This window comes from Alligator mississippiensis, chromosome 7, assembly GCF_030867095.1.
Source record: "Alligator mississippiensis isolate rAllMis1 chromosome 7, rAllMis1, whole genome shotgun sequence".
Lineage (NCBI taxonomy): Eukaryota > Metazoa > Chordata > Crocodylia > Alligatoridae > Alligator > Alligator mississippiensis.
The window spans coordinates 1,874,163-1,900,955 of record NC_081830.1 but is presented as its reverse complement, the minus strand read 5'-3'; the positions used below and the strand labels follow the sequence as shown (position 1 = coordinate 1,900,955).

The 26,793-nt window shown below is 49.2% G+C and overlaps 2 protein-coding genes across 3 annotated transcripts in view; one reads left to right on the top strand and one right to left on the bottom strand.

Annotated features, from left to right (window-relative positions):
- Positions 1-213: 213 nt before the first annotated feature.
- Positions 214-19,341, bottom strand: LOC102562929 (zinc finger and SCAN domain-containing protein 23). 2 transcript variants are annotated; one of them, XM_059731459.1, is made up of 4 exons: positions 18,535-19,341; positions 15,417-15,633; positions 1,489-1,950; positions 214-582 (listed from the first exon to the last, which is right to left on the bottom strand). In XM_059731459.1, the coding sequence occupies exons 1-4, from the start codon at positions 19,273-19,275 to the stop codon at positions 425-427; spliced, it is 1,578 nt and encodes a 525-aa protein (XP_059587442.1). In that variant the 5' UTR covers positions 19,276-19,341; the 3' UTR covers positions 214-424. The 2 variants fall into 2 exon arrangements, with proteins under 2 accessions (XP_059587442.1, XP_059587441.1); XM_059731458.1 differs by having other exon boundaries at positions 489-1,950.
- Positions 12,718-26,793, top strand: part of LOC102563641 (zinc finger protein 271-like) — a 52,982-nt gene continuing 38,906 nt past the window's right edge. The window contains exon 1 of the mRNA XM_014605601.3: positions 12,718-12,885. The gene's annotated coding sequence lies outside the window, so the exon portion shown is untranslated. The remainder of the gene's footprint in view (positions 12,886-26,793) is intronic.

Sequence of the window (26,793 nt, the reverse complement as noted above, 5' to 3'; positions counted from 1 at the left end):
ACTTTGCCTGGCACCCTGCAGACCGTGATTGTAACTCCATCCACATGTGGGAGAACCCCCTTTCCCCCACTCCCTGGTGTGCCTTGTACTCACCTGGGTCTCCCATGGCCGCAGGAGGGCATGTGCATGTGCCAAAGCTCTTGCAGTTATCTGCTGGCCCCTGCTGTTATTCAGCACTGGTACGGGCAAGTGATGGAGACACCGGACAGCTGGTGTTTGCAAGGAGGGGGGGTCTTGCAAGTCCCACTTATGGCATTTATTTCTCCAACACATTCACATCATCTCTCCCATGCCCAGCCCAGAGCAAGGGCCCTGCCCAATCCCACCAGCTGTTCCCCCACGTACGTCCACCTAAACATCGCCCAATGTGTAGGGCAAGACGCTGAGTGGGGCAGGCACTGGGTGGGCATGCAGGAGCCCTGGGTCATATTCCCGACGCTCCCACCGACCTGCTGTCAGACTCCGGCTGGGCCATCTCTCCTCTGGGCAGCCCCAGAGTGCCAAATTCCCCAGGGCAGGGACCTTCTGCCCCTGTGTCTCTCTGCTGCGGCAGCCAGCATGATGTCCTGGCCCGCTGAGTGCCTGCAACAACAAGGTCACATTTCCCACTAGGGCCTGTCAGGCACTGCAGTAATATAAATAAGAGCAACAATAAATTAAGTCGCCCCCCCCCACAGTCAGCTCACCCTATCACCCGACATGCACAGCCATCGTAGTCGGTATCTTATAATAAAAGCAAGTCTTTAAAAAATCCCCCCAGCCTGGAGAACTGCTAGCACACCCGCCAGTCACTAGCAGGGGTGGCCCAGCGTGCTGGGCTGGAGTCCGATCCAACGTGGCTCACAGTCTTGATTTGCCTACAGAGAGGAGCGGTAGATCGTGGTGGGTGTAGCGGGGGTGGCAGATTACGTGCAGCCCTTGTTGCAGGAGCTAGCAGCACTCTGGCCCACTCACCCTTGAGCCAAAATGCTCCCAAGGGCAGGGCAAAAAACAAAGCACCCCCAAGAGGGGAAAGAGATGGCCCCCACTCCCAGAAAGGAGCCTTGGTGTCAGCAGTCTGTAGGCAGTGTGCTGGCAGGGGCAGGTGGGTGGATGGATGAATCGAGGGTGCTGGGACGGGCAGGCAGGCACAGTACAGTCTGATAGTCCCCCACCCCAGGACGACCATGCCACCTTCCCATCACCTTTGCCCCTGCAACATCACCGCTTGAGCTCAGAGCTGGGGACGCCCCTATACTGGGAGCCTTGGGAATGCTGGAGCACACCCCACCATGGGCTAGGCTGGGGCCGTGCGCTTGCGGCAGGCTTCGGGCCGCTCCTTCTTGCTGCGGCGCTGGTGGGAGATAAGGAGGCCACGACTGCGGAAGGCCTCGCCGCAGCCAGCGCAGCGGTAGACCCGCTCGGCCGCGTGCAGGCGCTGGTGCCGCGTCAGGTTGGAGTTGCGGCCAAAACTCTTGCCGCACTGGTGGCAGCGGTGGGGCTTCTCACCCGTGTGTATGCGCTGGTGGCGGGTGAGGGTGGAGCTCTGGCTGAAGCTCTTGCCGCACTGGCCGCAGAGGAAAGGGCGCTCGCCGCGGTGGATGACCTGGTGGATGAGCAGGTGGGAGTTGCGCACGAAGCTCTTCCCGCATTCGGCACAGTGGTGCGGCCGGTCTCCGCGGTGGATCCGCCGGTGACGCACGAGGTCCGAGCTGCGGCAGAAGGTCTTGGTGCATTCGGCACACTTGAACGGCCGGAGCTGTGCTTCAGGCTTCCCAGTATCGCCCACAGCAGTTTGAGCGGGTGGCTCCACCGGCTGCTTCTCTGCTGGGCTGCCGTGCTGCTGCTCTGCCCTGCGCGGGGCCCGCGAGCCTTTGCCTTTGGGTCTTCCTAGGGATGCCGCGCTGGGCCTCAAGGCTTCTGTCACCTCCAGCTGGGGGCTTGCACATGGCACGAGGTTTCTGGCCAGAACTAGGAGAGAGAAAAGCCAAGCGTTAGCTGCAGGGAAAAGGGCTGTGCAATGTGATGCCCTGCTCCCCACACCTGGCTTCAGATGCAGGAGGAGAATATATTTTGTATTCCATGTTTTAAATGAGTGATTCTCAACCTTTCTTGATTCAAGGCACCCCTCGTTAGACTCAAGGCGCCCCTTGGAAAATGGCAAGCTCTTATTTTTTTGTAGTGAAAAAAGGAGTGAAAACGAACATAGCATTTCTTCTGTTGCAAAGACCTCCGAGGGACCACAGAAGGCCTGAATGGTTTTAAAACAGTGGATTCCTGTTTGACATCTCTGGGTTTATCTTGTGCGTGTTTGCATGCTCAACAGTGTTAATATTGGGTGTCTTCCCATGGTGCCCTTGAAAGGATTTCCAGGCACCCTGGTTGAGAATCGCTGCTTGGAATCTCATGGGTTTTGTTTTCAAGAAAACCCTTGTGATTTGCAAGCCAATCTGGTGATTTTGAGAAGGGGATTGTCACCTCCTGTCACAGGCAAGTTACCCCTCCCCAAAGGGGCTGTGGAAACAGAGCCAAATTGGTTTTTGGGTGTTTATGGCTTTTCCTGGGGAAAATTGCTGGGAAGTTTTGAATACCCCGCACCTCTTTTTGCTGTGCTGGGTGTGCCACTATATTCCTCCTCCCAAGTACTCTGATCCCAGAAGCAATTCATTCTGAATCACAATGATTAGCATGCGAGAGACAAGGATTGAGAGAGACAGTGTGCGGGTCTGCATGTCCATTTACACCAGCTTAAATTTATTGCACAGTAAGTTACTGATTAGTAAGCAGAAATAAGCCAGCATCTACACATGCATGCGTTAAGGCGTATTAACACTGTGCATGGACTGACTTGGGACTAACGTTCATCCTAAATCGGTCCACACACGCAGTGTTACCGCACAGTAAGGCGTCTATACGTGCATTGCTGTGCAGGAACTAATTGGGCATAAATTTGATACCTGCATCATGCCTGATACCTGCATTATTTGATACCTAGCATCATGCCCAATTTATGCCCAAGTCGGCATACGTCGCCATATTTACTGCACAGTACAGGTGTGCACGTGTAGACGTATGCCTGTACTATGCAGTAATTTCAGATACTGCACAGGAAATGTGCATGTGTAGCTGCACCTAGTTTGAAGGGAGTTGAGATGCATAGGCCAATGATCGCGCCCAGTGCTAATACAGCAACCCTGGGAAAGAACAATGCCTCAGTTTCCCTGCTCCCTACTGAATTAGCCAAGAGATCCTCATCTCAGACAACCGGGTGGGAAAACAGAAATTTGAACTTGAACTGTATAAAACTCCCACACACAAAAGCAGAGCCTGGAACTTGCCCCAAACCCTGAGGATGGATTTGGAGGGCTCTGAGACTACACCATCCTGTAGTGTGTATAGTGGTGTATTCCTCGCTGTACGTAGCTGCTCTCGTTAATATTGCCTGATGGATAATATTCCAGTAAACCACTGTACAGTGGAAGAGCTTGCTTTGGCTTCTCTGGATAAATACAAGCCCCTAGAGACATGCTGGGTGTACTAAAATCAACGTTTTCCACAGAAAGAAAACTCTTGGGACCAACCCTATCCCATCACCCCCTCCCTTCCATCCCCCGGTCCCCAAGTTTTCCATGAAAAATAGGTTAGGTAGGAAATGCCTGTCCACCTGACATCAAAGCAAACCCTCAGACTTAGCTAAATTCACACCAGCAACCTGTGGGCCAGTGGGCCCCACCCTGCAGCTCTGCAATCCCTTGGAAACTACTGCAGTGACTCCAGGTTGGCAATTCCCTCCTAATTCAAAATAATTAAAAAAGGCACCTGTTTATCTTTACTAGGAGAGTTAAAAACAATTTGGTGCTATGGAATATATTAGCGTGTGCATTTCAATAGGTCGAGGGATATTATTACTCAACCTGGAAGGGAAAGGATGCAGTGGGCAGGATTTATTTTGCTTTAGATCGCTGGTTCTCAACCTTTTTTAGGCTTAAGCTACCTCTCAACAGACTTGAGGCACCCCTTGGGAAATGTCAGCTTACTTTTCAGTCAGTTTTTGTCTGCAGGAAGGTAATAAAGCAATGTTTCACCTGCAAAAAAACATATCATGCCCACACCAAGCCAGAATATTTTTAACTTTGTGGCTTCCTATTTGAAATCTCTGGCTTTATCTTGTGAAACATGCTTGCACACCCAATGGTGCTACCGTTGTGTGGCACCCCACGGCACCTTGAAAGGATCTTAAGGCACTCCAGGGTGCCACAGCATCCGGGTTGAGAATCATGACTTTTGCTTATAATACTCCACGCAACATTTGCTTGAACTGTTAGAGCACCACACTTGAGCTAGGAATGCACTTTTCACTATTGTTATTAAATTATTCAATTGTTATTAAATCCATTAAAAATCACAGGCTTCTAAAAATCTGTTTGCACATATTCAGGAGACACTGGTTACAACTTGGCTGTTAAATCCACCAAAGATTCGCCCTGCGTTGATTGTGTTCCAGCACTGGTATGGGCAAGGGATGGCCATCCAGGTCCTCATAGCTCCTATCAGTGATGGTATGCTGTGTACAGGATAGCCACCAAGTGACTCTACCTGTCTGCGGCTGCAGGACGTATGTGCCAATTCTCCCGTAATTGCTGGCTAGGCTTCAGGAGTGTAGAAAAATACTTGGGGTTATAATGGACTGCAAGCTGATTACCAAGGATCCTGGTTTTGTCTGATAGAAAAAAAAAATCCCCAATTTTCAGATATAAAAAAAGTAACCCCAAAATCCATATTTTCCATGATTAAAATGAAACACCACTCTACACAAACACACACATTAGTCGGTTAAAAAGTGGAGATTTTTGTTTTATCAGAGAAAATCAGGATCCCTGCAGATCAACAGTGGCATATTGCTGCAGAAAGAAGGCTACTAGAGTATGGGTCTATATTAAGAAAGTCACCTGCAATCAAGGGGAGTGATTTGTCCACTCTATTCAACAGTATTGAAGCCTGACGTTGTGGAAAGATGTGGAAAAACTGGCAAGAGTCCAGCAAAGAGGAACAAAAATAACCCGAAGGGTAGAGAACATGAATTGCAAGGAAAGGTTGGAGAAACTGGGATTATTTTTAACTTAGAGAAAAGAAGACTGAGAGGGGTTTCCTAATGGTCTTTGAATTAAAAGATGGTTGGTGGGCCAGGAGCCCTCTTCCAGTTCTAGGTTGCTAGCTATCAATGTCATGGTGCAAGGCACGGGCAAGACCTTATCTGAAATGCTATGTGCGGTGTTGGTCGACCAGGGTGAAGAAAGAGAGCTCAGGCTGGAGCAGAGGCAGAGAAGAATGAAGGATTTTAAATCAAAATACATCTAGGAAGTTACAACCCAAAAACGATATTAAAAGAATACTGAAATTGTTAGGAAAGGAGGTCTGTGCAGCTTTAAACTGGCTTCTTTGTGCCTCTGTATTACAATATGTTTTTTTAATGCACATGACCGCAGACTGTTTTCCCCATAGTACCCCTGCCTCCTTCAGCACAGACGGGGCGCTTGCACGTGTAATGACATTTGCCCTTTCTTGCATTACTGTTTGCACGTGCGGGTTTCCCTGACACTTTAAAAGCCTTCCTGGTGCACTAAAGATGGTTTTGAGCTCTAGGGATGAATCAGGATAGGGCAGTAAACGAGGCTGCTATCTGCAGGATGCCGGCTGCAATAGTTGCAGAAGGAGGAAAGGCATAGTGAATAAGAAAGGAGACTGCAGGGAATGAAAATCTAATGATTAAGGAAGTTGAAGCTATCCTGGGGAACTTGAGCTCTGTCCCTGCCTCTGCCGCTGAGTTACTATGTAATGCTGGTCAAGTCACATGTACCAAAGTTTTCATAAGAAATTGCTGTGTGTTCCTCATTTGCTGGGTGCCCAATACATAGTACCACCAGCCTGATTTGCAGACGTGCTAATCAGTCACAGTTGAAACAAAGATTAATTGTAGGTCTGAACTTACAAAGTACTATACAAAGACTCAATATCCTGAAAAAAATAAAAGCAGGCTCAGCTATCCCAAAATGGGGCACCTAGGATTAGTGGTGACCTCTGATCATTTTGTCCTTGATTCTTTATGCATAAAAGGGAGGACAATAATCCTTCCCAACTTTACAGACGTGCTGGAAAGGTACATGATGAAAGTAGCCTAGAAAACCCTATCAGGGAATGAATAGCTCTGTAGTCGGCATTCAGGTTTGGATGATGTAAAATGACTAATGCTTGGGGCCGAGAGGTGAATAAGTAGGATCAAGTAGCTTACCCACCCCATGATCACCATCCATCCTGGGGTCTGAATGAGGTAGGGGCCCTGTGGAAAACATGAAATGTGTTCATGTCACTAGAGATCATCACGATGCAGATACCTGGGGAGGCCAAGGAAAGTTTGTTGTTTCAAGGCTGGTGGGGGGACAACTATGAGCCTCCCGTTAGACTTCTGGCATAAATGCAAGCCAAAGGATTTCCAAAGGAAATCATTAATAATCATTACTCTATTTATGGGGAGAGGAGAGTTGAAATTCCCCAAGGACCAACTTCTCTCTTCAGCTTCTAGGCGGGGTCATAATAGGAGAAGAAGTGGGGCAAGAAACCTAACTGGTTTTTAAGATGCATCATGGTGGTTACAAGCAGGATTAGATGACGTGGTTACGTGTAACAGCATGGGACTGGGCTGGATCACCCAGGAGCTCTCTTCCAGTCCTGTGTCCCTAGGGAAGGAGAAAGCAAGCCTTCCTGATTCAGCTCCCCTAGAGTCTAGACCCAGCTTATTCCCTCCTTAGTCACTATCTGGCCCAATAGCCCATATCAGACCGCTGCTGCCCAACCCCAGATGCCAATCCCTGCCCATTCCCAGCTGCCATCCATTGTCCCTTCACCTGTTAAAGTAAAATTCTCTGGCAAATGGATGAGTTGGGGGTAAATGTGTAGTTATTTATTTCAGGGATGTCTTTGGTCGCCATGTTGGTCTGAGACAAAAAGAAATGCAAAACTTTAGAACTCTTCGGTCAGAGATGATATCTTTTATTAGACCAAGAAATCACGAAAACAATTCGTTATTTGACGATCATAGTTTCATAGTTTCTAGGGTCAGAAGGGACCTGAACGGATCGTCAAGTCCGACCCCCTGCCCTGGGCAGGAACGAGTGCTGGGATCATAATACCCCAGCCAGATATCTATCCGACCTCCTCTTGAAAATCAATAGAAAATCTCCATAGGCAAATTAGGAGGAGACAGAGTCCAACCTCTAAGTATCAAATATCAATAGAAAAATCTTAATTTTCTCCTCTGATCTTGCCTCCGCTCTCTGCTTTTTGGACACTGACAGCAAGTTACCTAGATATTGTCCTTTCCTCCTGCTAATTCACAGGTGCTGATCCGATCCCTCTTTTGCTTTCTCAGAATACTGATATAAAATCTCCTCAAATGTCATCCATCCAGAGCGTATCTACACGTTGCTGGGCATTGGCCTAATAACACTGTGCAGTAGCGTGTCATGGCAAAAACCGTGCCAATAGCCTACTGCACAGTCTTATTAGTCTTAATAGCCTACTGCACAGTCTTATTGAGTGACACTTACTGCTAATAAACAGTAAGTGTCACTCAATAACCATGCGCTGGCGCTACTGTGCAGTAACTCTAGGTCCTGTGCATTTAGTTAGTACTTGCTGACTGTGATGGAGCACCTTTGGGGTGCTCACCACGTGGCAGGGGCTGCAGTAGGCTGGGGGGAAGGCAGCCAAGTGAAGCCCCCCGAATGTCATTTTTAAGGGGGGAGGTGTGTGGCGGAGCACCTTTAGGGGGTGCTCACCACTTGAGGGCTCGCACAGGCTCTGAGAAGAGCCTGCTTTGGAGGAGCAGCAGGGAAAACCTCCCCCGGGTACCATTTTAAGGGGGGAGGTGTGTGGCAGGGCACTGTGGGTGCCTGCCACTTTAAGACTGGAGTCAAGCAGCCAGCAGGTGCTTGATTGCCATGGCCATTTTAGATCCCCAGCCGCCTATATAAACAGATCAGTTTCCTGCTGGCAGGGGAGGCAGCAACATCACCTGGCTGCAAGGCTCCATGGGTCATCCTGGAGGTAAGGAAGGAGATGTGGGGGATGGCTAGGAGGCTCTAGGTCCTGGGCATGACCTAAAACTGCACCCTGCTGGGAGTGGGTGGCCTGGTCGGGCTCTCAGTGGTGCGGGATAAGGCAACATGATCTTACTTAAAAAAGATGACTTATTTGCATACTTTTTGTTTTCTGGTGTAGAACGCTTTTTCAGAAAATATGATAATTTGAGCTTCCGGAACAGTTATGTCATATTTAAGACCTGACAACGCTGCACCGAACTTGCCAGCACCTTCCCTGCCCTCATTTCTGTAGCTCAAGGGGCATCACCTGGGGCTGCCAACGGCCGGCATGGATTCATAGAATCATAGATGTTAGGGTCGGAAGGGACCTCAATAGAGCATCGAGTCCAACCCCCTGCATAGGCAGGAACGAGTGCTGGGTCTAGATGACCCCAGCTAGATGCATATCCAACCTGGATGGCAGGTTGTGGGAGGACACGCAGTGACACCTCTCTCTCCAGTCCCTGATCATGTATGGATCACATGCCTCCTCGGATTTGACTACGTTTCCCCCTCCCTCTTAAACCGCAGCAACTTCAAGAAGAGAGAAGTAATAATCTCCCACCTGCTAGAGGGTTATGTCTGACATTTTGTGGTACCTTCATCCGGTACTGCAACACCTCCGAGATCCCGCACCCTCCGGCTGCCCTTCCCTCACTTTGCTGCCCATTCCCAGTTGCCCCAGAACTTGCCAGCTCTGCCTTCCCTGTGATCTCTGGTTAAAGGAGCATTGCTGGAGGCCTATACGTGAACAAATGGTCAGGAAAGGGGTAACACCATCCTTCGTCCATCAAATGCATATAAATTCCTTCCAATTTTTTTTTCTTTTCCCTCTCCGTTTTTAAGTTTTAGCAATCCCTTCTAGTTCTGATGGAGAACAGTTGTCCTCTGTTCCTATATCTGTCAACTTGCCAAACTCTAGATATGAAACACAAATCTGTTGCAGAGACCCAAAGAATATAGAGAAATATTATTAGAGTGTTAAGAGGATTTTTGTCCCTTTCCTCATTCTAATGATCACATACTGATTGGGGGGGAAAAAAACCCCCACCCCTTTGGGTTGTTGCCATTTATGTTTCATTCTTGACTACTAATAGGAAATCCCTCCCACCTATTGTACTTCCGCTTTCTAATGATAAAAGATTAATTGCATCCTTCCAATGCCCCATTTTTCTCTCCAGTTATTCAATGTTGCTAGAAAATGCCATCAGATTTTGTCCCTTTTACCCCATACCTATCATTAATATCAACCATCCTCAGGCTTCATTGGTGTCTGTTGATAATATCAAGATATAAAATGGATATTTTAATATTAGGGGCGTCCCCAGCTTTTTTCAGCTTTAGCAAATTCTCCTTATTTTGGAGGGACCTTTTTCCCAACTCAGGCCCCATAACCCTATGCCTGGCATTTCCAACATTTAAAGAAGTTAGGACTTTCCAACTTCATTGAATGTAGTTATTTTTTTCACCTCAAGACTGGGATCATTGAGCTTCTCATCCTAGGATGCATTCTCCAGACTGCAAATAATTCTGACAGTATTTTCTTCATTTTTTCACACTCTTCTTCATTTTTCCCCCAATTTACTCCCTGTCATTCTCATAGCTCTTTTCTGAGCTCATTTTTCAACATCTCCTTCGAAGTGTGGAGATCAAAACTAGACACTCTCTCCCTTACTGGCCTCTCTAACACTGTAGATGGAGGTAATTCAACCCCCTACTCCGTATACCCCTGCATATGCATCAAAAGGTTATGCCTGCCCTCTTAGCTATACCATCATGCTGGAAACTCATAACTAAACTGTTGATCTACTGTGGCTCCTACATCTCTCCAAAGTGCCCCTCTATTCCATATATGTGACCTAGACTTTTCACTCCTGGATGAATGACCATGCATTTGGACTGGATATAAATACATGTTGCACAAATTAGGCCACTTGACTGATTCTGATTGCTCCATATAACGGACTTGTCCTTGTGGCTATATATCACTTTGCCGGGTTTTGGGGGGGGGGGGGGGTTGGTGTTCTGCAAATTTTACTGCCAACAATTTTTCTACTTCCTTCCAGTTCACTGATGAAAATATCAAATAGCTTCAGGCCAAGAACACCTCTTCAAAGACATGGCAGGCGAGAAGGGGCAGCGCCTGGACCATCTAGGCAGCACCGAGACTGGGTCTCACCCTGATGTCGCTGAGGGGCAAGGTACCCACAAAGAAGGCACCAAGGCCCTACAATGCCTACCAGCAACACAGGGGCAGAGAAATATTAATTTTCTAAATTTTTTAGGGGCCCTGCGGGCCGGATAGAATGGCCTGGAGGGCCGCATTTTGCCTACCCCTGGGCTAAGACAAAAGCCACAGTTACTTCTAGCACAACAGCTTGTGAGTTCACCCAAACAAAGAATATGCAGAACTGTTTGATGTGACCTATTTTCCACAAAACCATGTTGAGTGTTATTCATTATTCTGTCATCTCTTTTTCCCCCACTGATAACATGGCTTATCGCCCTCTCAATAATTTTGCCCAGGACAAACATCAGACTAACCAGTCTGAAAGCTCCTCAGTTCATTCTGCTTAAACTTTTTTTTTTCTAAATACTGGTTTGACCTCAGTTTTATCCCAGCCCTCTGCGGCTCCTCTAGTATGTCAGGAATTATCAGAAGAAAGAAAAAAAACCCTCAACACTTGTTCTTCCCAATCCCCCAGAGGACAGAGGAATCAGAGGGAGGGTGGTAGAGAAACAGCCTCATAGCAAACTCGGAAATGCAAGCAGGAGCCAGGGGCAGGATAAGGGGCAAAGCTGTAATAGGTGAGGGGGTGGGGAGACAGGAAAAAGAGGGTGTAGGAAGGTTAGGAAAAGGGTTAAGATGGAGAGAAGCAGGTCGGGGAGAGCAGGAACTCAGTGCTCCATTCATTGCACAGGATGGATGATGCTTGCTGAATAGGCAGCTTTCAATGGGTCTTTTTATCCTTCCCATTCATCGTTGCGGGCCCCACTGCACACCATACAAACCACGCACTGAATGCAGAACGATCAGCTCTTCGTGGGATCTTCTGCCCTGCCCTCACTGCACATCTTCTGCACTTATAAACATCTGTGAATTTATCTGCCAACACTCCTCTGGGGCAGGGCATCATCGCCACCCCTATTTCCACACACAGAGTGATTAAAACTAAAACAGCCAGAAAAATGCCCACTGCACTTTCAGAGCCTTATTGTTTTAGCACACCTTGTATGTGTGAGCAGAGCTCCCCTTGACCTCTGCCACAGCCGAGTGCACAGCATGTCTGGGACTCAGACCCAAGGGTCTCAACTTGGCCACCCAGACACAGAGGAAGACAAAGCGACTAAGGACTTTGACCAAGATTATAGGACTTGCCGAGCATCACGTAGGGACTTTGGTGTGGAGACGGTGGAGGGAATCCAGTTCCTGTATCATTATCAGAGAAAAACACATCCTCCTATGTCTTTGCTCTGGTGAGCATCTAATAATGTGTGAGTGATGCTGGTTCAAATTTGGAGTCTGACCTTAAGATACAACTACAAGGAACAATATGCAAAGCAGTAAGGACACCTTACACCATGACATAGGAGACTCCCCATGCCTGAAGAAGGGGGATTGCACCCAAAAGCTTGCAAAGAACTTTTTCCCAACTACTCCATTGGTCCAACAGAAGATATCCCATCTACCCAAAGAGCCTAGCCTGACCATACCATATGGAGCTATGGGGTGCTGACCCCATGGTTCGTTCCAAAATAGAAAAAAAAATGACTTTTTGAACTGTTTTTTTTTTATCTCTACCAAATTCCATAATAAGAAGTCTTATGTGATCTGAAACAGGGCTGCTTAATGTGAGCACTTTAGCTCAATTAAGAATCCTAACATATTGAATAACATTTCGAGCTTGTACCCCTGTCACGTGGCCTAAGAAGTACATTTTAGAAGTCTCTTTCTTCCCAAGAAATCCTTCTTTAGATGGTAAAATAGCATTTATACGCTCCTCCAGACAAATGACCTGGGAAATGTGCTGACAATTACAGACCCAATATATCCTTCATGCTTAAAACAAGATACAAATTTAAGAATTAAAGACACCAGGCTGCAGACAGATACACAGGCAGTGAGATTTTCCCAAACTTACGTTTTTTTTGGAGAGTAATAAAGTAATCTTTTGGCCTAGAAATCTATTGATTTGGAGCACAAAAGCACAAACAACAGGAGGCCATTATTAGACTTCACTGTCTAGTATTGGTATACCAATTGGTATTTTTTTCAGATTTCTAATGAGATCTACAGTCATCATGGGTAGGTGGTGTTGAACCCTAGTCAGGCAGGATACATTCGTGCAGGAAGAATGAGAGAGGTGACTTAAATCACTATTTCTGGTCTTGTTCATTTTAACAACTCACAGTCTATCTTACTATAGTGAAACAGGGAACCCTAACCCTGTTACCAGAAAGCTGGCTAGTCCCTTTAAGACCCGAAGTTTCTGGGCGCAGCCAACTGGCAAGGTAGGGGTTAAAAGCTGAGCCTGGCCGGCTAGTCAGGTGACTGGAAGGGGGCGGACCAGAACTATAAAAACCCTGGGCTTGGCAGCAGTTGAAGGCAGTGGCTGAAGGGGAAGGAGGTTGTGTATGAGAGCTCCACGGAGTGGCTTAGCTGTTGGTCTGGCTGCTGCAAGAAGGGAACTCTTGATAACTCTCAGAAGAGTGATGACAGTGCCACAGGGAGGAGCATCGCAGACAAAGCACCAAGCCACGAAGAAATGTAAGCTGGCATGCTGCCTTCTTTAATTTCTACTTTTTTTGTGGCTATAACCCATGGACTTACTGTTTATAATATATTTGTGGATTGAGACTGGTGGTTTGTGGTCGAGGCTTTAGGGGAGAAGGAGGCCTCATTAGTGCCTTGGGTGTGGTCATAAAAGGCCAAGGGGGCCTGGTGCGCCAGTGGGTGCAGGTGTGTGCTTTTGGGCTGGGCCAGTGGGGGTGTGGGGCCGCTGCCCAGCCTTGAACTTGTGACCCGCCGGCTGTGGGGCTAGTGGATGGGTCTGTAGGCCAGAGAGCTTGGGATCTGTAAGGGAAGTAAAAGGAGGGCCACGAGCCCCCAAGATTAAGGAGCTAGAGTCTCAGCGCCAAACCCTATGTGGTGGGTGTACACTGGCAGGCCTAGCTAGAAAAAGACAGGGGGCAAGGCCCATGGTGGCTGAGAACCCCAACATAGGAATACAATAGGCAGTCTCCTACTTGTAAGAACATCTGTATAATATTTACATCAAGACGTGGCAGGAGAATAACAGTGGGATACAAGAAGCATTAAGGGACTTCAAGGGCACTCCTCATAGGCTGCAGATGGCAAACACAGAAAAACAAACAACAACAACAACAAAAAATGCTGCTGGGGAGGGCAACCTGTTACATAGTCTGTAGGTATACCTGCACACAAATAAGGGCCAAAATCAAATAGAATCCCCTGCTTTTAATTTTTGACTCCATTACTTTATAGTGCTTTATTTGATCTATTTTTTTCATCATCATATTCTGCTCAGTTTTACTTTTTGTTTAAATTAGTACAATGTCTGCTTTCATTGTGTGCTTTTACCAGGAACCACAAATTCATTAATTTTATTACCTAATATAAAGTGGGCACATCTACACATTCATTAATGCACCTTAGATACTGCGCAGTTAGTTTAGTGCTCACTTAATAGAGCACTAACTAAATGTGCAGTAGAGTTACTGCACTGGAGCATAGCTATTTAGTAACGTTTACTGAATATTAGCCGAATGACACTACACAGTAGGCTATTAGCATGGCTTCTGCTGTGACACACTACCGTGCAGTGTTATTCGGCTAATATTCAGTAAGCATCTCGTGTAGACATGCCCAATGTTACTATTAATGCTATTATATTGTATATAAAGCAATTGGGGCTCGTAGTAGAGATGATATCTTATTAGACCAACATGATTTTTGCAATAAAAAATTCTTTAATTGCAAGCTTTCAGGCACAAAGACCCTTCATCAGGCATTGGAGAAAAGATTGGAACAGTTCTCCTGGGTAGAAATGATGGTTCATATTTTATTTCCTCCAGACCAATACAGTCTAGAGGAAGAAAAAAATTTTTTTAGACCAATATGGCTACAACCTGGATACCTGACACATGGAAGACACTGAACTTTACCCAATTTTTTTAATGAAATCTTTATATGTTCTCAAGCAGGAAGCAACTGTGACCACCTGAGACACTGCCCCTGTCTTGGTTTCAAGGTAATTTGTATCATCACAGACCCTTGCATATAGGTGAGAGACTCCAGACCAGCTATGAACTCACTGCCCAGAGGAGTTTTCCATCTATTGACTCCAATATGCAATATGAACTTTCATTTCTACTTAGAACTTTTTACAATCTTTTTTTCTCCGATGCCTGATGACAGATGTTTGTGCCTGAAAGCTTGCAAATAAAAGGTTTTTGGTTTTTTGGGGTTGTTTTTTTTTTTTGTTTTGTTTGCAAAAATCTTGTTGGTCTAATAAAAGTTACCATTTCTACTGCAAGTCCTGACTGCTGCTTCCTCTAGACCAATACAGCTACAACCTGGATACCTATATTGTATATATGCACTCCACAAAACCTAGGAAAGGGATGCACCCCACACTACAGAAAGAGGCAGAAGTCTGTGCTAATCTGATCCAAGGGAAAATGTTCTTCCTGACCCCAAATCTGGCAATAGGTATGACCTTGTGTGGTAGAGCAAGACTATCTACCCATGGATCTCTAGGTTTTTTGGTATTGGCAGGAGAACCAGCCTTACCAGTGGCTCATGTCCCAATGTCTCAAGGGAGGTGACCCCCCCCAACCGAGTAGCAGTGATAAGCTGAAAGAAGTTCCTTTCTGGCCCCAAAAAGGCTATCGGCAAAAGCCGTGAGGTCTGGGGCTACTACGCTATAGTTCGTTTTATACTCCAATTTGGGAGCTACAAATGGATGATTCATTGCATTCAAAAATGTGTACTTGCCCTTTCTGTTTTTTGGGTGGAGAAAATTCATAATGAAATTGTTTCAAGTAGGAACATTGTTTTTCATTTCATTTAATGACGGAGAAGTAACCTGCCTCAGTGGTTTTATTTTGATAAATATTAGTATGTGTCTATCAATCTTTCTGTCTCTCATAAGACCCTCTCGGGCCACTGTTGTCCCAGGCCAATGCATTCCCCCCAGCTTCTCTATGCCAGGCACTGCGCTCCCCTCCCAGCTACTCCTAAGAAGCTCCCACCTTGCCCCATACCCAGCTTATTACCCGTTTCCTGGAGGGGCTGGGGTTCCTCTTTGATGATACGAGTCGGTTCATACTGAGGCCCACGGGATTCACCCCGTCCTGCCTCCTCTTCCACTGGGGGCACGTGTTCAGGACGGGATGGTGGCTGCTCCAGGTGGGCGCCAGGAGATTCCCAGAATGCCCCAGGGGATGCCATCTTCTCCGAGGTCACTTCCTCGACCTTCACACGCACCATGACCTAGAGACAAGCCAAATACATCACCGCAGAGCTACGGCCTGGGAGAGTCGGATCTGGGAATGGACATGATGGGGAATAGCCCTCGTAGGTGTGAAGAGGGGAGACAGGACAGCAGATCTATGCTGGACCCTTGAGGATGCATCAGGAAAGGTGGACACTGGGAGTGGTGCAAGGACACATGGATGATAACCCTGGTAGAAACTGTGTGCAGTGCTCATGGTGTTGCATCACACAACTGATAGCAACACAGAGGCAAAAGTTAAATGAGGTGATGCTCTTGCAGCGGGGTCCTCCTAAGGTGGACCACAGTACTGCCCGGGGTCTGTGCGACTAAGAACCTAGGAATGGCTAGGCTGGATCGGCCAGAGACTCCATACCAGCTACGAACTCCTTGCCCAGAGGAGTTCTCCATCTATTGACTCTTCTGTGAAATCCTATGAAATATGAACTTTTGTTTCTACTTAGGAGAACTTTTATAATCTTTCTGCAATGCCTGATGAAGGGTGTTTGTGCCTGAAAGCTTGCATAGTGGGCAGGAATGGAAGAACCCACAATCTGGGGGTCATTGGTCCCCCAGGAAGCAATGATCCTGAGTAGCTAAAGACTGGCTTGCACCCTGAGACGGAAGGGTCTCAGTATTCATTCTTAGTATCCTGGAAAGCCGTCTTCCCCGCCTCATATGTTGAAACCTGCTATGCTCTTGGACTTGAATTCAATCTTGCACTGGGAAGTTGCACGGGTTAATGGTGCCTCATGTAGAGGAATAAAAAAACCATGCATTAGGGCATTTCTGATGATCTGCTTTGCTCTTCTATTGAGTGTCTCTCCTAGGAGGTGCCAGGCGTGAGTCTGCCGCACATCATAATGCAGCACTTACGGCCTCGGGGCCCCACCAAAGAGGGGATTCTAGGAAATGTAGTTTCCCCCATGTCATAGCTCTCCAGGCCAGCTGTCTATATAACCCAGGCTGGACAATCCCACCCAGGGACCCTGGCACACTGTCCCAGGGTTCCCAGCTAGGCTGGCACATCGACTGCATAAAGAAATACCCCATCTCAATCCACAGACTGCAAAGGAGGAATGCCTATGCTCTACGGGGTTTATTTCCTGTACTTCTGGGCTTTGCTGGTTGCCATATGGAGCCAGGAAGTTTTTGGCCCTCCTGCTGCTACATATGTCAGGAGTTGGGATTTTTTTTCCCCTCCTTCTTGCCTTCCTCAGAGGCACTGGGGGTTAGCTGCAGCCAGCGCTGGAGATTTTGCTCCTGCTGGACTAAAACCCAGAGATTTCTGGCTAGAGGCTATCGCCTCTCTAGTCAGAGTCAGACCAGTTGTCATATATAGGATCAGGAAGGAATTGTACCCTATGGCCAGACTGGTATACAGTGGGCATGTCTACACAAGACACTACTGTGCATTTATTTAGTACTTATGTTAGCAAGTATTAAGTAAATGTGCAGTAATCAGGGTTATTGCACAGTAGCAATAATGCTACCGCGCAGTAGCCTAATAATACTGAGCAGTAGTGTGTTAGCACTGTCTGTGCTGGCACGCTACTGCGCAGTCAATGTATCATGCAAACATGCCTACTATGGGGGATTTTGCCTTGCTCCATAGTGGGGTGCAGTGGGAAGGGAAGGGAAGGGGGGGCAGGGGCAGCGCGGTCCCTTTCCTTGGATCTCGAGCTTGTTTTAACAGCCCTCACAGCAGCATGACCCTGGCCACTGTTGTCCCCCTCCTTTACCTGTGGCAGGCTAGCGTGCTGTGCCTTGCAGCTGTGTGTCAAGGTTGATCGCGTGGTTTTTCTAATAGGTTTATATAGGATAATTTGGATCAGGATGATCCTGCCTCTAGTGGGAAGATTGGACTAAATGACCCCCAGATGTCCCTTCCAGCCCTATTTTTCTTTGGCTCTAAGTGTTGGAGAAGCCACCCTGTCACAGCAGCCCCCCGTGGCTGATGTCCTTCTTTGTTCAACCCTGGCAACTTTTTTCCAGCATGAATGTGTCTCCCTTCAGTTCCCAGCCTCACGGGGTTTTGTTCTGCCTTTGTGTGAGAATAAAGACCCCACTGGTAGCAGACATGAGTTAGATGTGGCCCTGTGTAAAACGTACCTACCCAAGACATCACAGCCCCTCTTAACCTTCTCCAAAAGAAACGAGACAGACAAGAGTTGGAGAAGCCATAGGGAGTGGAGTTGTTCAGATTTGCTTGAGGGTTTAAATTTTTGCAGAGACAACCACCCCTGGAAACATCTTCGCCTTCAAACTTGCCACCCCCTTTCCACTCTGCCTGTGGGCGGCAGCCCTCAGGACGATCGTACCCTGAGACAGGTGGGTTTTGGTATATAGTGTTAGCATCCTGGAAAGCCATCTTCCTCTCCGTCTATCACGGCCTCTATGTTTGTATACCTCCGTCACAACCCATTACCCTCCTCCTCCTCTCTAAGTCCTGACCAACCCCATACTGTCGGGCTCTGATCTTGAACAGAAGAGTCCCAGAGCTACGGTCCCCTTCCTCCAGGAGCAGGATACTCATTATCCCCTGTGTGTCTGTGCATGTATATTAATATATAAAAATATATCATCTATCTATCTATAGATATATTCCCAATCCGTTGGTTGAAACCTTGTATGTTCTCAGACTCGCACTACAAGTTGTGCAGGGTGGTGCCATGTGTACAACACCCCCCCCCCCCCCCCGCACCCCAAACCTTGCACGGACAGCCCACGTTGCCTCCCTGTTCTAAGGAGGACATTTCCAACCATGGATGGGGTTTGCAGCACAGCAATGGGACCTGCTATTCAACCTGTCCCATCCAGAGCCTGTGCATATAGTTGGCCCCTTCCTTCCCTCCCCACACCTGATTTGCACAGAAGTGATAAGGTATAAAGGTCCTCACCTGCTGCTCCCATAGTCCAGCCTCTGGCTGCTCCAGCCGAAAGCCCTCTGCCAAGGCCACCGCCTCGGCGCAGGTTTCGGGGCTGCGTTCCCATACCCAGCCCTGCATCTCCTCGGGCAGGACGGCCAGGAACTGCTCCAGCACCAGCAGCTCCAGCATCTGCTCCTTGCTGCGGCGCTGGGGCTCCAGCCAGCGCTGGCACAGCTCCCGCAGGCGGCTGCAAACCTCCCTCGGCCCCTCACCGTCCTGGTAGCGGAAGCCGCGGAAGCGCCGGCGCCGCGTCTCCAGCGGGGCGTCATCCCCCCTGAGGATGGCTGCCTTCACCTTCCCATAGTCCCCGCTGTCCCTGGCCTCCAGGCTGCTGTAGGCTTGCCGGGCTTTTCCACTGAGGGCTGGTACCAGCCGCGTCACCCACTCCCCTTTGGGCCACTGGCACGCCTCGGCCACACGCTCAAAGGTGGCCAAATAAGCTTCCATGTCTTCCCCTGGCACCAGCACAGGCAGGTGTGGGGTCACCGTGGCTGGCACAACCTCTGGAGGGGTCCATAAAGCCTGCAGCACCTCCTGCCACTGCACCTCCCAGCGCTGGGGCAGTTCATCCTGCCGCTCAGGCCTGGGCTGGTGTGGAGCTGCCCATCTCAGCAACTCCCCAATGGTCCCAGAACAGACGAGGAGGGGAAGGTTTTCGCCTTGCTCTGCTCCATCCCCTGGTTCAGGGCCTGCCGGGTCCTGCGCCTCCATCTTCACAGGCGGCAGTGCCCCCTGCTCAAGGGGCACCTGGAGCTGGAGACCCAAATCGGCGCTTGCGCCTAGCTCAGCAGCCATTTGCATCCAAGGAGCAGCTGTGATGCAGGCCAGATCCCCTGCCTGACTCGTACACTTGCACAGCCTCGTGGGGACATCCAACTTCTTGAGCAGCCTGCAAAAAAGCATCCTGGTTAGACATGAAACAGTGCTATAAAAGTCTCCCGGTGCCTGACGAAGGGTGTTTGCACCCAAAAGCTTGCAAACTTTTTTCCAACTATTTAGCTGGTCTAATAAAAGATGCTACATCTACCCAAAGAACGCTACCCGCCTATGTCCTTGGACCAACATGGCTACAACCAACAATACTGCCATAAAAGAGCTTTTTTTTTTCCTTTTAGGTTGCAAAGCCAATTGCTCACATGGCAAAAAACACCCAGGTTCATGGCTGCTCAAGCCACTTTAACTCTGCCCATTTCTGCCTCTGTTTTGTGTGCTGAATGATGCCGTGCTCTGATAGGGAAACATAAAATGGAAGCATGTAGCTGAACTCTGTAATGCCCAAAGGACCAGAGATTAAATTGCACAGGAAACTGGGAATCTAGCTTTTTTTTTTTTAGCTGGGAATTGCACAGGAAACTGGGAATCTAGCATTTTTTTTAGCTGGGAATGGCACAGGAAACTGGGAATCTAGCATTTTGACTGCTTGACACGTAATATATATCAGTATACATACATGCATATTTAGGCACGCAAACGTACATGCTCCTTCTACCAAGTTGTGTTGCGTGCAGTTGCAGAGGCTTTTTATTAAGAAGGATAAAAATGAAATACATTTCCCCTCTGTGCAACCATCACACACCACTCCACTGGGTTTGAATTTGTACCTACAGCCCAAGAGCACAGACCGCTGCTGTGTAAGTCACAGGGAGAGCTGCTCTGGCTCATATCCAGAAAGGATATGATCCCAGGAGAGGAGCAAGGACCTCTGCATTTTGGCCTGTCCTCAGAGGGGTGAGCATGTGCCCACTATGGCAGGAGTCTGGCACGTGTGCCACGAGTGGCACAAGCAGCCTCTGCATGTGACACATAGGGGATTGGAGAGGGGACAGGCAGGTCAGTGGCAGATAGGGCAGGGGGCAGAAAGCAGAGCAGCAGATGGAGCAGGCAAAGGGGATCGGAGTGGCATGTGGAGAGGGCATGAGTTTAATTTGAGGCATATCTGCCAAAAAAGGTAAGACGATCCCAGTGCCGCACCATACACCCAGAGAGTGCTACAGTCCGTGTGCTAGGACTGGGAAGTGCAGGGAGTCCAGCCCGACCCAGCCCAGCTTTCTTCCACCCCCGTCATAGCTTCTCCAGCACTTCCCAGTCCAGTACCTGCCACAGGTGGGTTGCCGCGAACCCAGCCTTTAACTTTCCCATTCAGCTACTCATCAGGCCCCCCCCGACATCTTTACTGGAGGAAGGAAATAGGCACTGTTAGCCTTTTGCCGCACACCTAAACACCTGAAAAGACCGTGCAGGGACAAAACAAAGGCACTTCTGTACCCCCTGGGCTCCTTGTCTCAATACCAGCAGCCGGGAGGCATGGGAGCGTCTTGCAGAATTGCTCACCAGAATCATTTCTGACACCAAGGCACCTCGAACATAGGGATTTCATCGCTGTCTGCTATTATCAATGATGCAGAGGCCAGAATAGTGACCCCCGACCCTAGCGCCCTGCCTCCACTCGGCGTAGATAGGTCTCCCAGCTCCCTGCCCTCGTTCAGCGCAAACGCACCTCCTTGCCCATCCCTGCACCCACACACCCAGCACAGATGCACCCTGCCTGACCCCCTGCTTTTGGCTTTCGAGGATGCAATAAGCACGGCAGGTCTCAGAGACAGGTACGCGGCGGGGCAGGGGGGTGGAAAAAAGCCATTTTCTCAAGAAAGTATGCAGGGTGGAGCTGTCCCCCTTGCAGCCCACTTGGTGACACTGCAGGGCAGCCCCCCTCTCCCTTTGGCCCCGGCAGGGGAACGTACCTGGGGGCTCCTGCTCCCCTGTCCCCTCCGTCTCTGCAGCAAACACCACGTCCCACCACCACCTTCTCTTCCCTGAGCTTGGGACTCCTTGACACCACCTGCCAGCTACCCTGGCACCCGGGTGTGGGGGTGCTGGGGATGTCCCTGGGCGATGCTGATGGGCTGGTCCTTTCCTAGGAAGTGACAAGGCTGCTGGAGCAGGGTTAGTCCCACCTTTGCAAAGCTGGGACTGGCCAGGCTTCTTGTCAGTCTGGAGCAAACCCCACCCTTGCCATCCATACCGGGGTTGGATCCTATTGCATTCCCATTGCTGGCGCCCGGCTCTGCTTTGGAATCTCCCCTGGCAACAGCTGCAGCTCCCGGGGCCTGCGTCCAGACAGCCGATGATGGGCACCGTGCAAAACCTGACAGGAACGCAGGGGGGTCCTCCCCATCCTGACCAGGCACCAGCCAGACCCTCTGACCCCAGGCATCGCCACGGAGGTTTGAGCCGGGCACGGCGCAGACCAGATATGCGCTCTCTGATCAGCACTGGACACTGTACAGACACCCAGCGACGGAGCTTGATTTATTGTATTTATAACCCGCCCAAACCGCTCAGAGCAGCTGACCATAAAAAGACAGACACCCCCAACACCAGTCCGAATTACCTTCCTGCTTTCTATCAGCAGCTGATCCAGTAATTCAGTGGGATGATGTTTTCCTAGAAAATATCTCGCTGTCAAATGAACATTGTCTTCCCTTGCTCATAACACGCCTGGTGTTTCTCACCCAGTCCCGTCTGACGTCTTTTTAGGGGACCCCATACTTGGGATGGAATGGTAAGTTGTAAAATATGGCTCAACTTCTTTACATGTGTTTTCTGAAATAACCCCAAATCAATGCCACCAATAAAACCTTTATATACAACGCTACTTTCCACCTTAGGTAGTAGGTTGGAAGCCTATTTTTGCCACAGAAATAAATTACCATTCATCCGAGTCCTTTACAGGCACCTTTTTACCCCCGCAATGAAAACAAGGAATAATAGTCTCGTCCCATGCCCTGGCACTGAGGAGCTGGGCACTGCACTGTCGCACAGGCCCCTGCTGCATATTACAGCTATAATACAATTAGCTGCCTGACTGCACAATAAATTCAGACTGCCCTCACTTACACTATAATTAGCGATCCATAAAAATGTCCAGCCAGCTATAAAAAGAGCCAATCAGCTGCAATGTCAGTGCTTGGAAATGTGTAACACCTTTGTAGTTGGTTTTCCAGCCAGCTTTGGTTTGAACATGTGGCAAGGCCCACTGTGACCAAGTTTGGGGTGCTGTCCCACAGGGCACTGAATACACGGGGGTAGATTTGGAGGGGCCAATTGTGGCAAGCGCTGCATAGCACCGTAGGACTGATCCTGGTGCTCTGCCACACAAGGAGCTGCTCAAATGCACGGTGATAACGATCCAAGCCCCATTTCACTGGCTGCTGTCCACCCTAATGGAGCTAGGATCAAGGCAGTCTTTCTCCGCAGCAGTCAGAGGTGTGACTGTAGCACAGATAGATGTGCATCGGCTGGCTGACCTCACTAAATATCCAGAGTTTTGGGTGGGTTTCCACAGTCTGGAAGGAAGTTGCAGTACTGTCCCACCTGCACCTCTCTAGCAGAAAGCTGATGCATGAATGCTTCCCTGGAAGGTACACACTGGGCGCATCTACACAAGACACTTTAAGGTGCATTAGCTTAAATTTAAGATGGATTAGGGTGAGCATCTACGCATGTGCACCCTTAATGCGCTTGAAAAATGGCAATTTGGGGCTAACTGCACCTACGTTTTATACCTGCAGGTATCAAACCTGGGTGTGGATAGTTAAAGCACATTAATGCACGTGTGGATGCGTTAAAGCGCATTAATGCTGCATGTTTTGGGACTAAAGATAGTCCCAAGTCAGTCCACACACACAGCGTTAATGTGCTTTAATGCCTGCACGGGCACACACCTGCCTAAACCTGCACGAAGATAATGCGCATTAAATTTAGGCATACTTAAATACATGTGTAAACACGCCCACTGAGATACACGGCCCCGGCATGAAGCAGCTTATCAGGGTGAGAGGCAGGGGGTGTATTGTCCCCATTTCACAGACTCAAGGATGTCAAGACTATAGGGGACCTTGAGACCATTCAGTCTGCCCTCCTGCATAACTCGAGCCATGGAAGAGAGCTGACCTGCCTTGCCTAAAATCGCACTGAGCACCTGGAGCAGAGCCTCCCCACCCTGAAATGACACCCATGACAATGTGTTGGTGCCCGTATGTTTAAACACCCACCAACAGACCTGCATGGCATGAATCTGTCCAGTCTACCTTTGGACTCAATTATATTGTTGACATCTACAACTTCCTGCGGCAAGGAGTGCCACGAGTTAATTGCCCGTTGTATGAAAAAACAAAAACTTCCTTGGCTTTCTTTTAAAACCAGTACCTAATCATTCCCTTGGGTGTGCCTAAGTTTTGATACTGAGAAAAATGGCAAATAATAACTCCTTACTTACTTTCTCCGCTCCACACCATTCATGATTTTTATAGGCCTCTGTTAGACTCCCCTCAACTCAATAGCCTGTTTCAACTATCCTCATCGGGAAGCCTCTCCATGCCCCTGCTCATCTTTATTGCTCCTCTCTTGTACCTTTTTTACCTCTATTACCTCCCTTTAGAGGTGTCTTTTGAAGGTGGGGGAACCAGAATGGCATGCAGTATTTAAGATGTGCACACCCCCGTGGCAGCACGACATTTCCATGTTGACCCCCGAGATTCATTAACTCCCTCAAGGAGCTCAGCCTCGATGTGGTAAAGAGCCTTGTACACTACCAATGACCTTGAGAGCAATGCCACCTCAAGTTTTGTTCTCCTGGTAGGGTTGTCCATGGGGACAAGGTCCAGAATGAGGTTTCCAGTCTAACCATGATCCAAAAATAAAAGTCCTCGGTGGCAGAGCAGGCGGATAAGAAAGAGTACTTTGCAACGGCTGCAAAGAGGGGTGATGGCTGCAGTGGAAGAGAAGCCTCTGGTCATCTAGATATTCCTTGCCATTGGATTAAGGTTTTCCTTCCTGCACAGTATGGTGTGGTTGCTGATGTGCAACATGCTTGGGTCGGAAGGGACCTCAGCAGATCATCGAGTCCGACCCCCTGCCTAGGCATGGACAAGTTAGGTTTAAAGATGCCACCTTGCCTTTTTCCTGTGTTTCCTCCCACCCCGCAATCCTCCTCTTAATAATTCCTGGCACCTGATTTGCGTTTTTGATGACTGCTAATACTATGCTGATACTATCCATAATAATACTGAGACCTCTCTTGTCCAGTAGCAGGAGCCCTAGCCTGCAGGGCCAAAGTTCAGTCCTCTCCTCGCTCATGAACTTCCCATGAGAGAAGGGAGCAGGCCCCAAAGCTGATATATCATTGACCCCCGGGTGCTGCACCCCAGACGTAGCCCTTGGCTAGGGGTCCTGGCATAGTGAAGAACAGCTGGGGATGTCTTCCTCAGCGGCTCTGCCCTGGGGTTTAGGATGAAGTTCAATGCAGACGAATGCAAGCTGTTGCACCGATGGGGAGAAAAAAAAATAATCAAACACAAATGTAACCCTTCAGCTAGGCACTGGATAGCAGTAACCAAGGCTGGGTTCAAATTTAGGGGTTTTATGCACATTTTCTGTCTTGGCTCAAACCTCCGCTCGGAAACCGAGGAAAAAATTAATGTGACCTGGGTGTTGCACAGTGAGCAAACTTCCCTGCTCACGACCAAAAGCGAACTACAACTGGCTTTATTAAAGCAGGAGAAAGGGGGGAGGGAGAGATGAATCTTAGGAGAAACTTTACCAGTCTGTAAGGCACCCCAGCCATCAATGGTTTATCCCCATCAGCATAATCAGTATTCTCCCCCATTTCCACGCAGGGAGGACGTGGTAGCCAGCAAGACCAGTGTAGTGCTGCCCTCTGTCTGGACAGCTCGGATCCATCCTAGAGAAGCGGGGGCTGCCCCCTCTTTCCTCTGGGCCCATGTGGTCCTGGTCTTCCCTGGCTCCTTGGACCCCTCTCCTTGATCCTTAGCATCAGCCATCGGCATCCCGGGCGGCATGCCCCTTGAGCCCTTCCCCTCGGCTGTGGCCACACAAGCAACCTTCGGTCCCTCCTGGGCGCTGGCCCCAGACAGACCAGTTGAGGCTGCCGGCCCATGCTCTGGGGCCCCTCCATAGGTCCGAGCTCCAGACCAAGCTCACTGGGAGCCCTCCGCAGGTCTTCACTAACACAGCCCCTTCCTTCACTGGGCTCATCTGGACCCCTTGCACTCTGCCCCGGCTCGCTGGGTTCACCCAGACCCTGCAACGGGTCTCCTAAACACTCGGCCCCTCTCTCAGGGCTCACCTGGCCCCCGAATAGGCCACTGGCTCATAGCCCCCTTCTCAGGGCTCACCCCACACCGGTCCCCAGGACCCTCCTCCCTCCTCTTAGCTCCTACCCATACCTCCAGATACGGTTTTCCTTTCTAGTAGCCAAGAGCTGCCGCCTTCCTGGCCTGCCCTGCTGCGGGTTTCCCTGAACACGAGGATGCTCGGGATTCATTAGCGAATGAAAGCTCCTTGGGCCTGACCCTTTCCCAGGAGCAGGTAAGTACTTGCTCCTTACTCATGCCTACAACACTCTTGACGTTGACTGATGCTATGGCCAACATGGCTGTTAGCAAAGATTTAAACGGGGGCACTTCACCATCGTTTTCTCATCCTTTCTCCCTCTCACAAGCGCTGTCTTATCACCATTTGCATCGTTGGCCTGAGCTTTCTGGGTGGGGGGCTTCTAGAGAGGAAGGCACCCACTCCTTCTGCCCCATCTCTGCTTCTCGGCCTTTTCCCTATTTTTCTCCTCCTCTTCCACCCTTGCTGTGTTGGCCAAGCCAAAAGTTTTCTGTTGGCGCTTTCAGGGAGCCACTCCATCCCCTCCTCTTCCTTTTTCTCCCAAGACACCCCATCTCTTTCCCCGCTCTTGGCAGTACTAGTCTCCCCTTGCTCCTTTTCTTCCTCTGACCTCTTCCTCCAGCAACCTCACCAAGAACCCCTCAAAAATCCCTTCCTGGCTGTGCTGTAGGCTCTCCTCCACCACCTTCACCCTTGGCCTGGCTGGTAGGAGCTCCAGTAGTAGACTTGGGTGCCTCCCTATGGTCAGAGTCCAGAAGACAAGCATTTCTGCATCTACTTTTGTAATGCACCATCCTTTTCTCCTTAAGAATATGCCACAAAAAACAGTGAGAACTGCCTTTGGGAAGCAGGCTTTGAACTCGGGCCTTGTGAGGACGTAGCAGGTGACCTTACCTGACCTGCACACATGCTCCTCTCTTGCAAAGGGGTGGTTAGGATTGCAGGTCCTTTGTCTCGCACTCCCCCATCTACACACATTGCCCCCCAACCTCCCCAGCCCCTCAGAAATGCACCAAGAGGAAGCCTCAAGAGGTG

Excerpts from the sequence above, each read along its gene's own strand:
- LOC102562929 (XM_059731458.1), bottom strand. The coding sequence starts at position 19,275 with ATGGAGGCGCAGGACCCGGCAGGCCCTGAACCAGGGGATGGAGCAGAG. Across the intron at positions 15,634-18,534 it reads CTGGACTATGGGAGCAGCAG|GTCATGGTGCGTGTGAAGGT; the intron begins GTGAGGACCTTT and ends GCTTGTCTCTAG. Across the intron at positions 1,951-15,416 it reads CCAGCCCCTCCAGGAAACGG|TTCTGGCCAGAAACCTCGTG; the intron begins GTAATAAGCTGG and ends TCTCTCTCCTAG.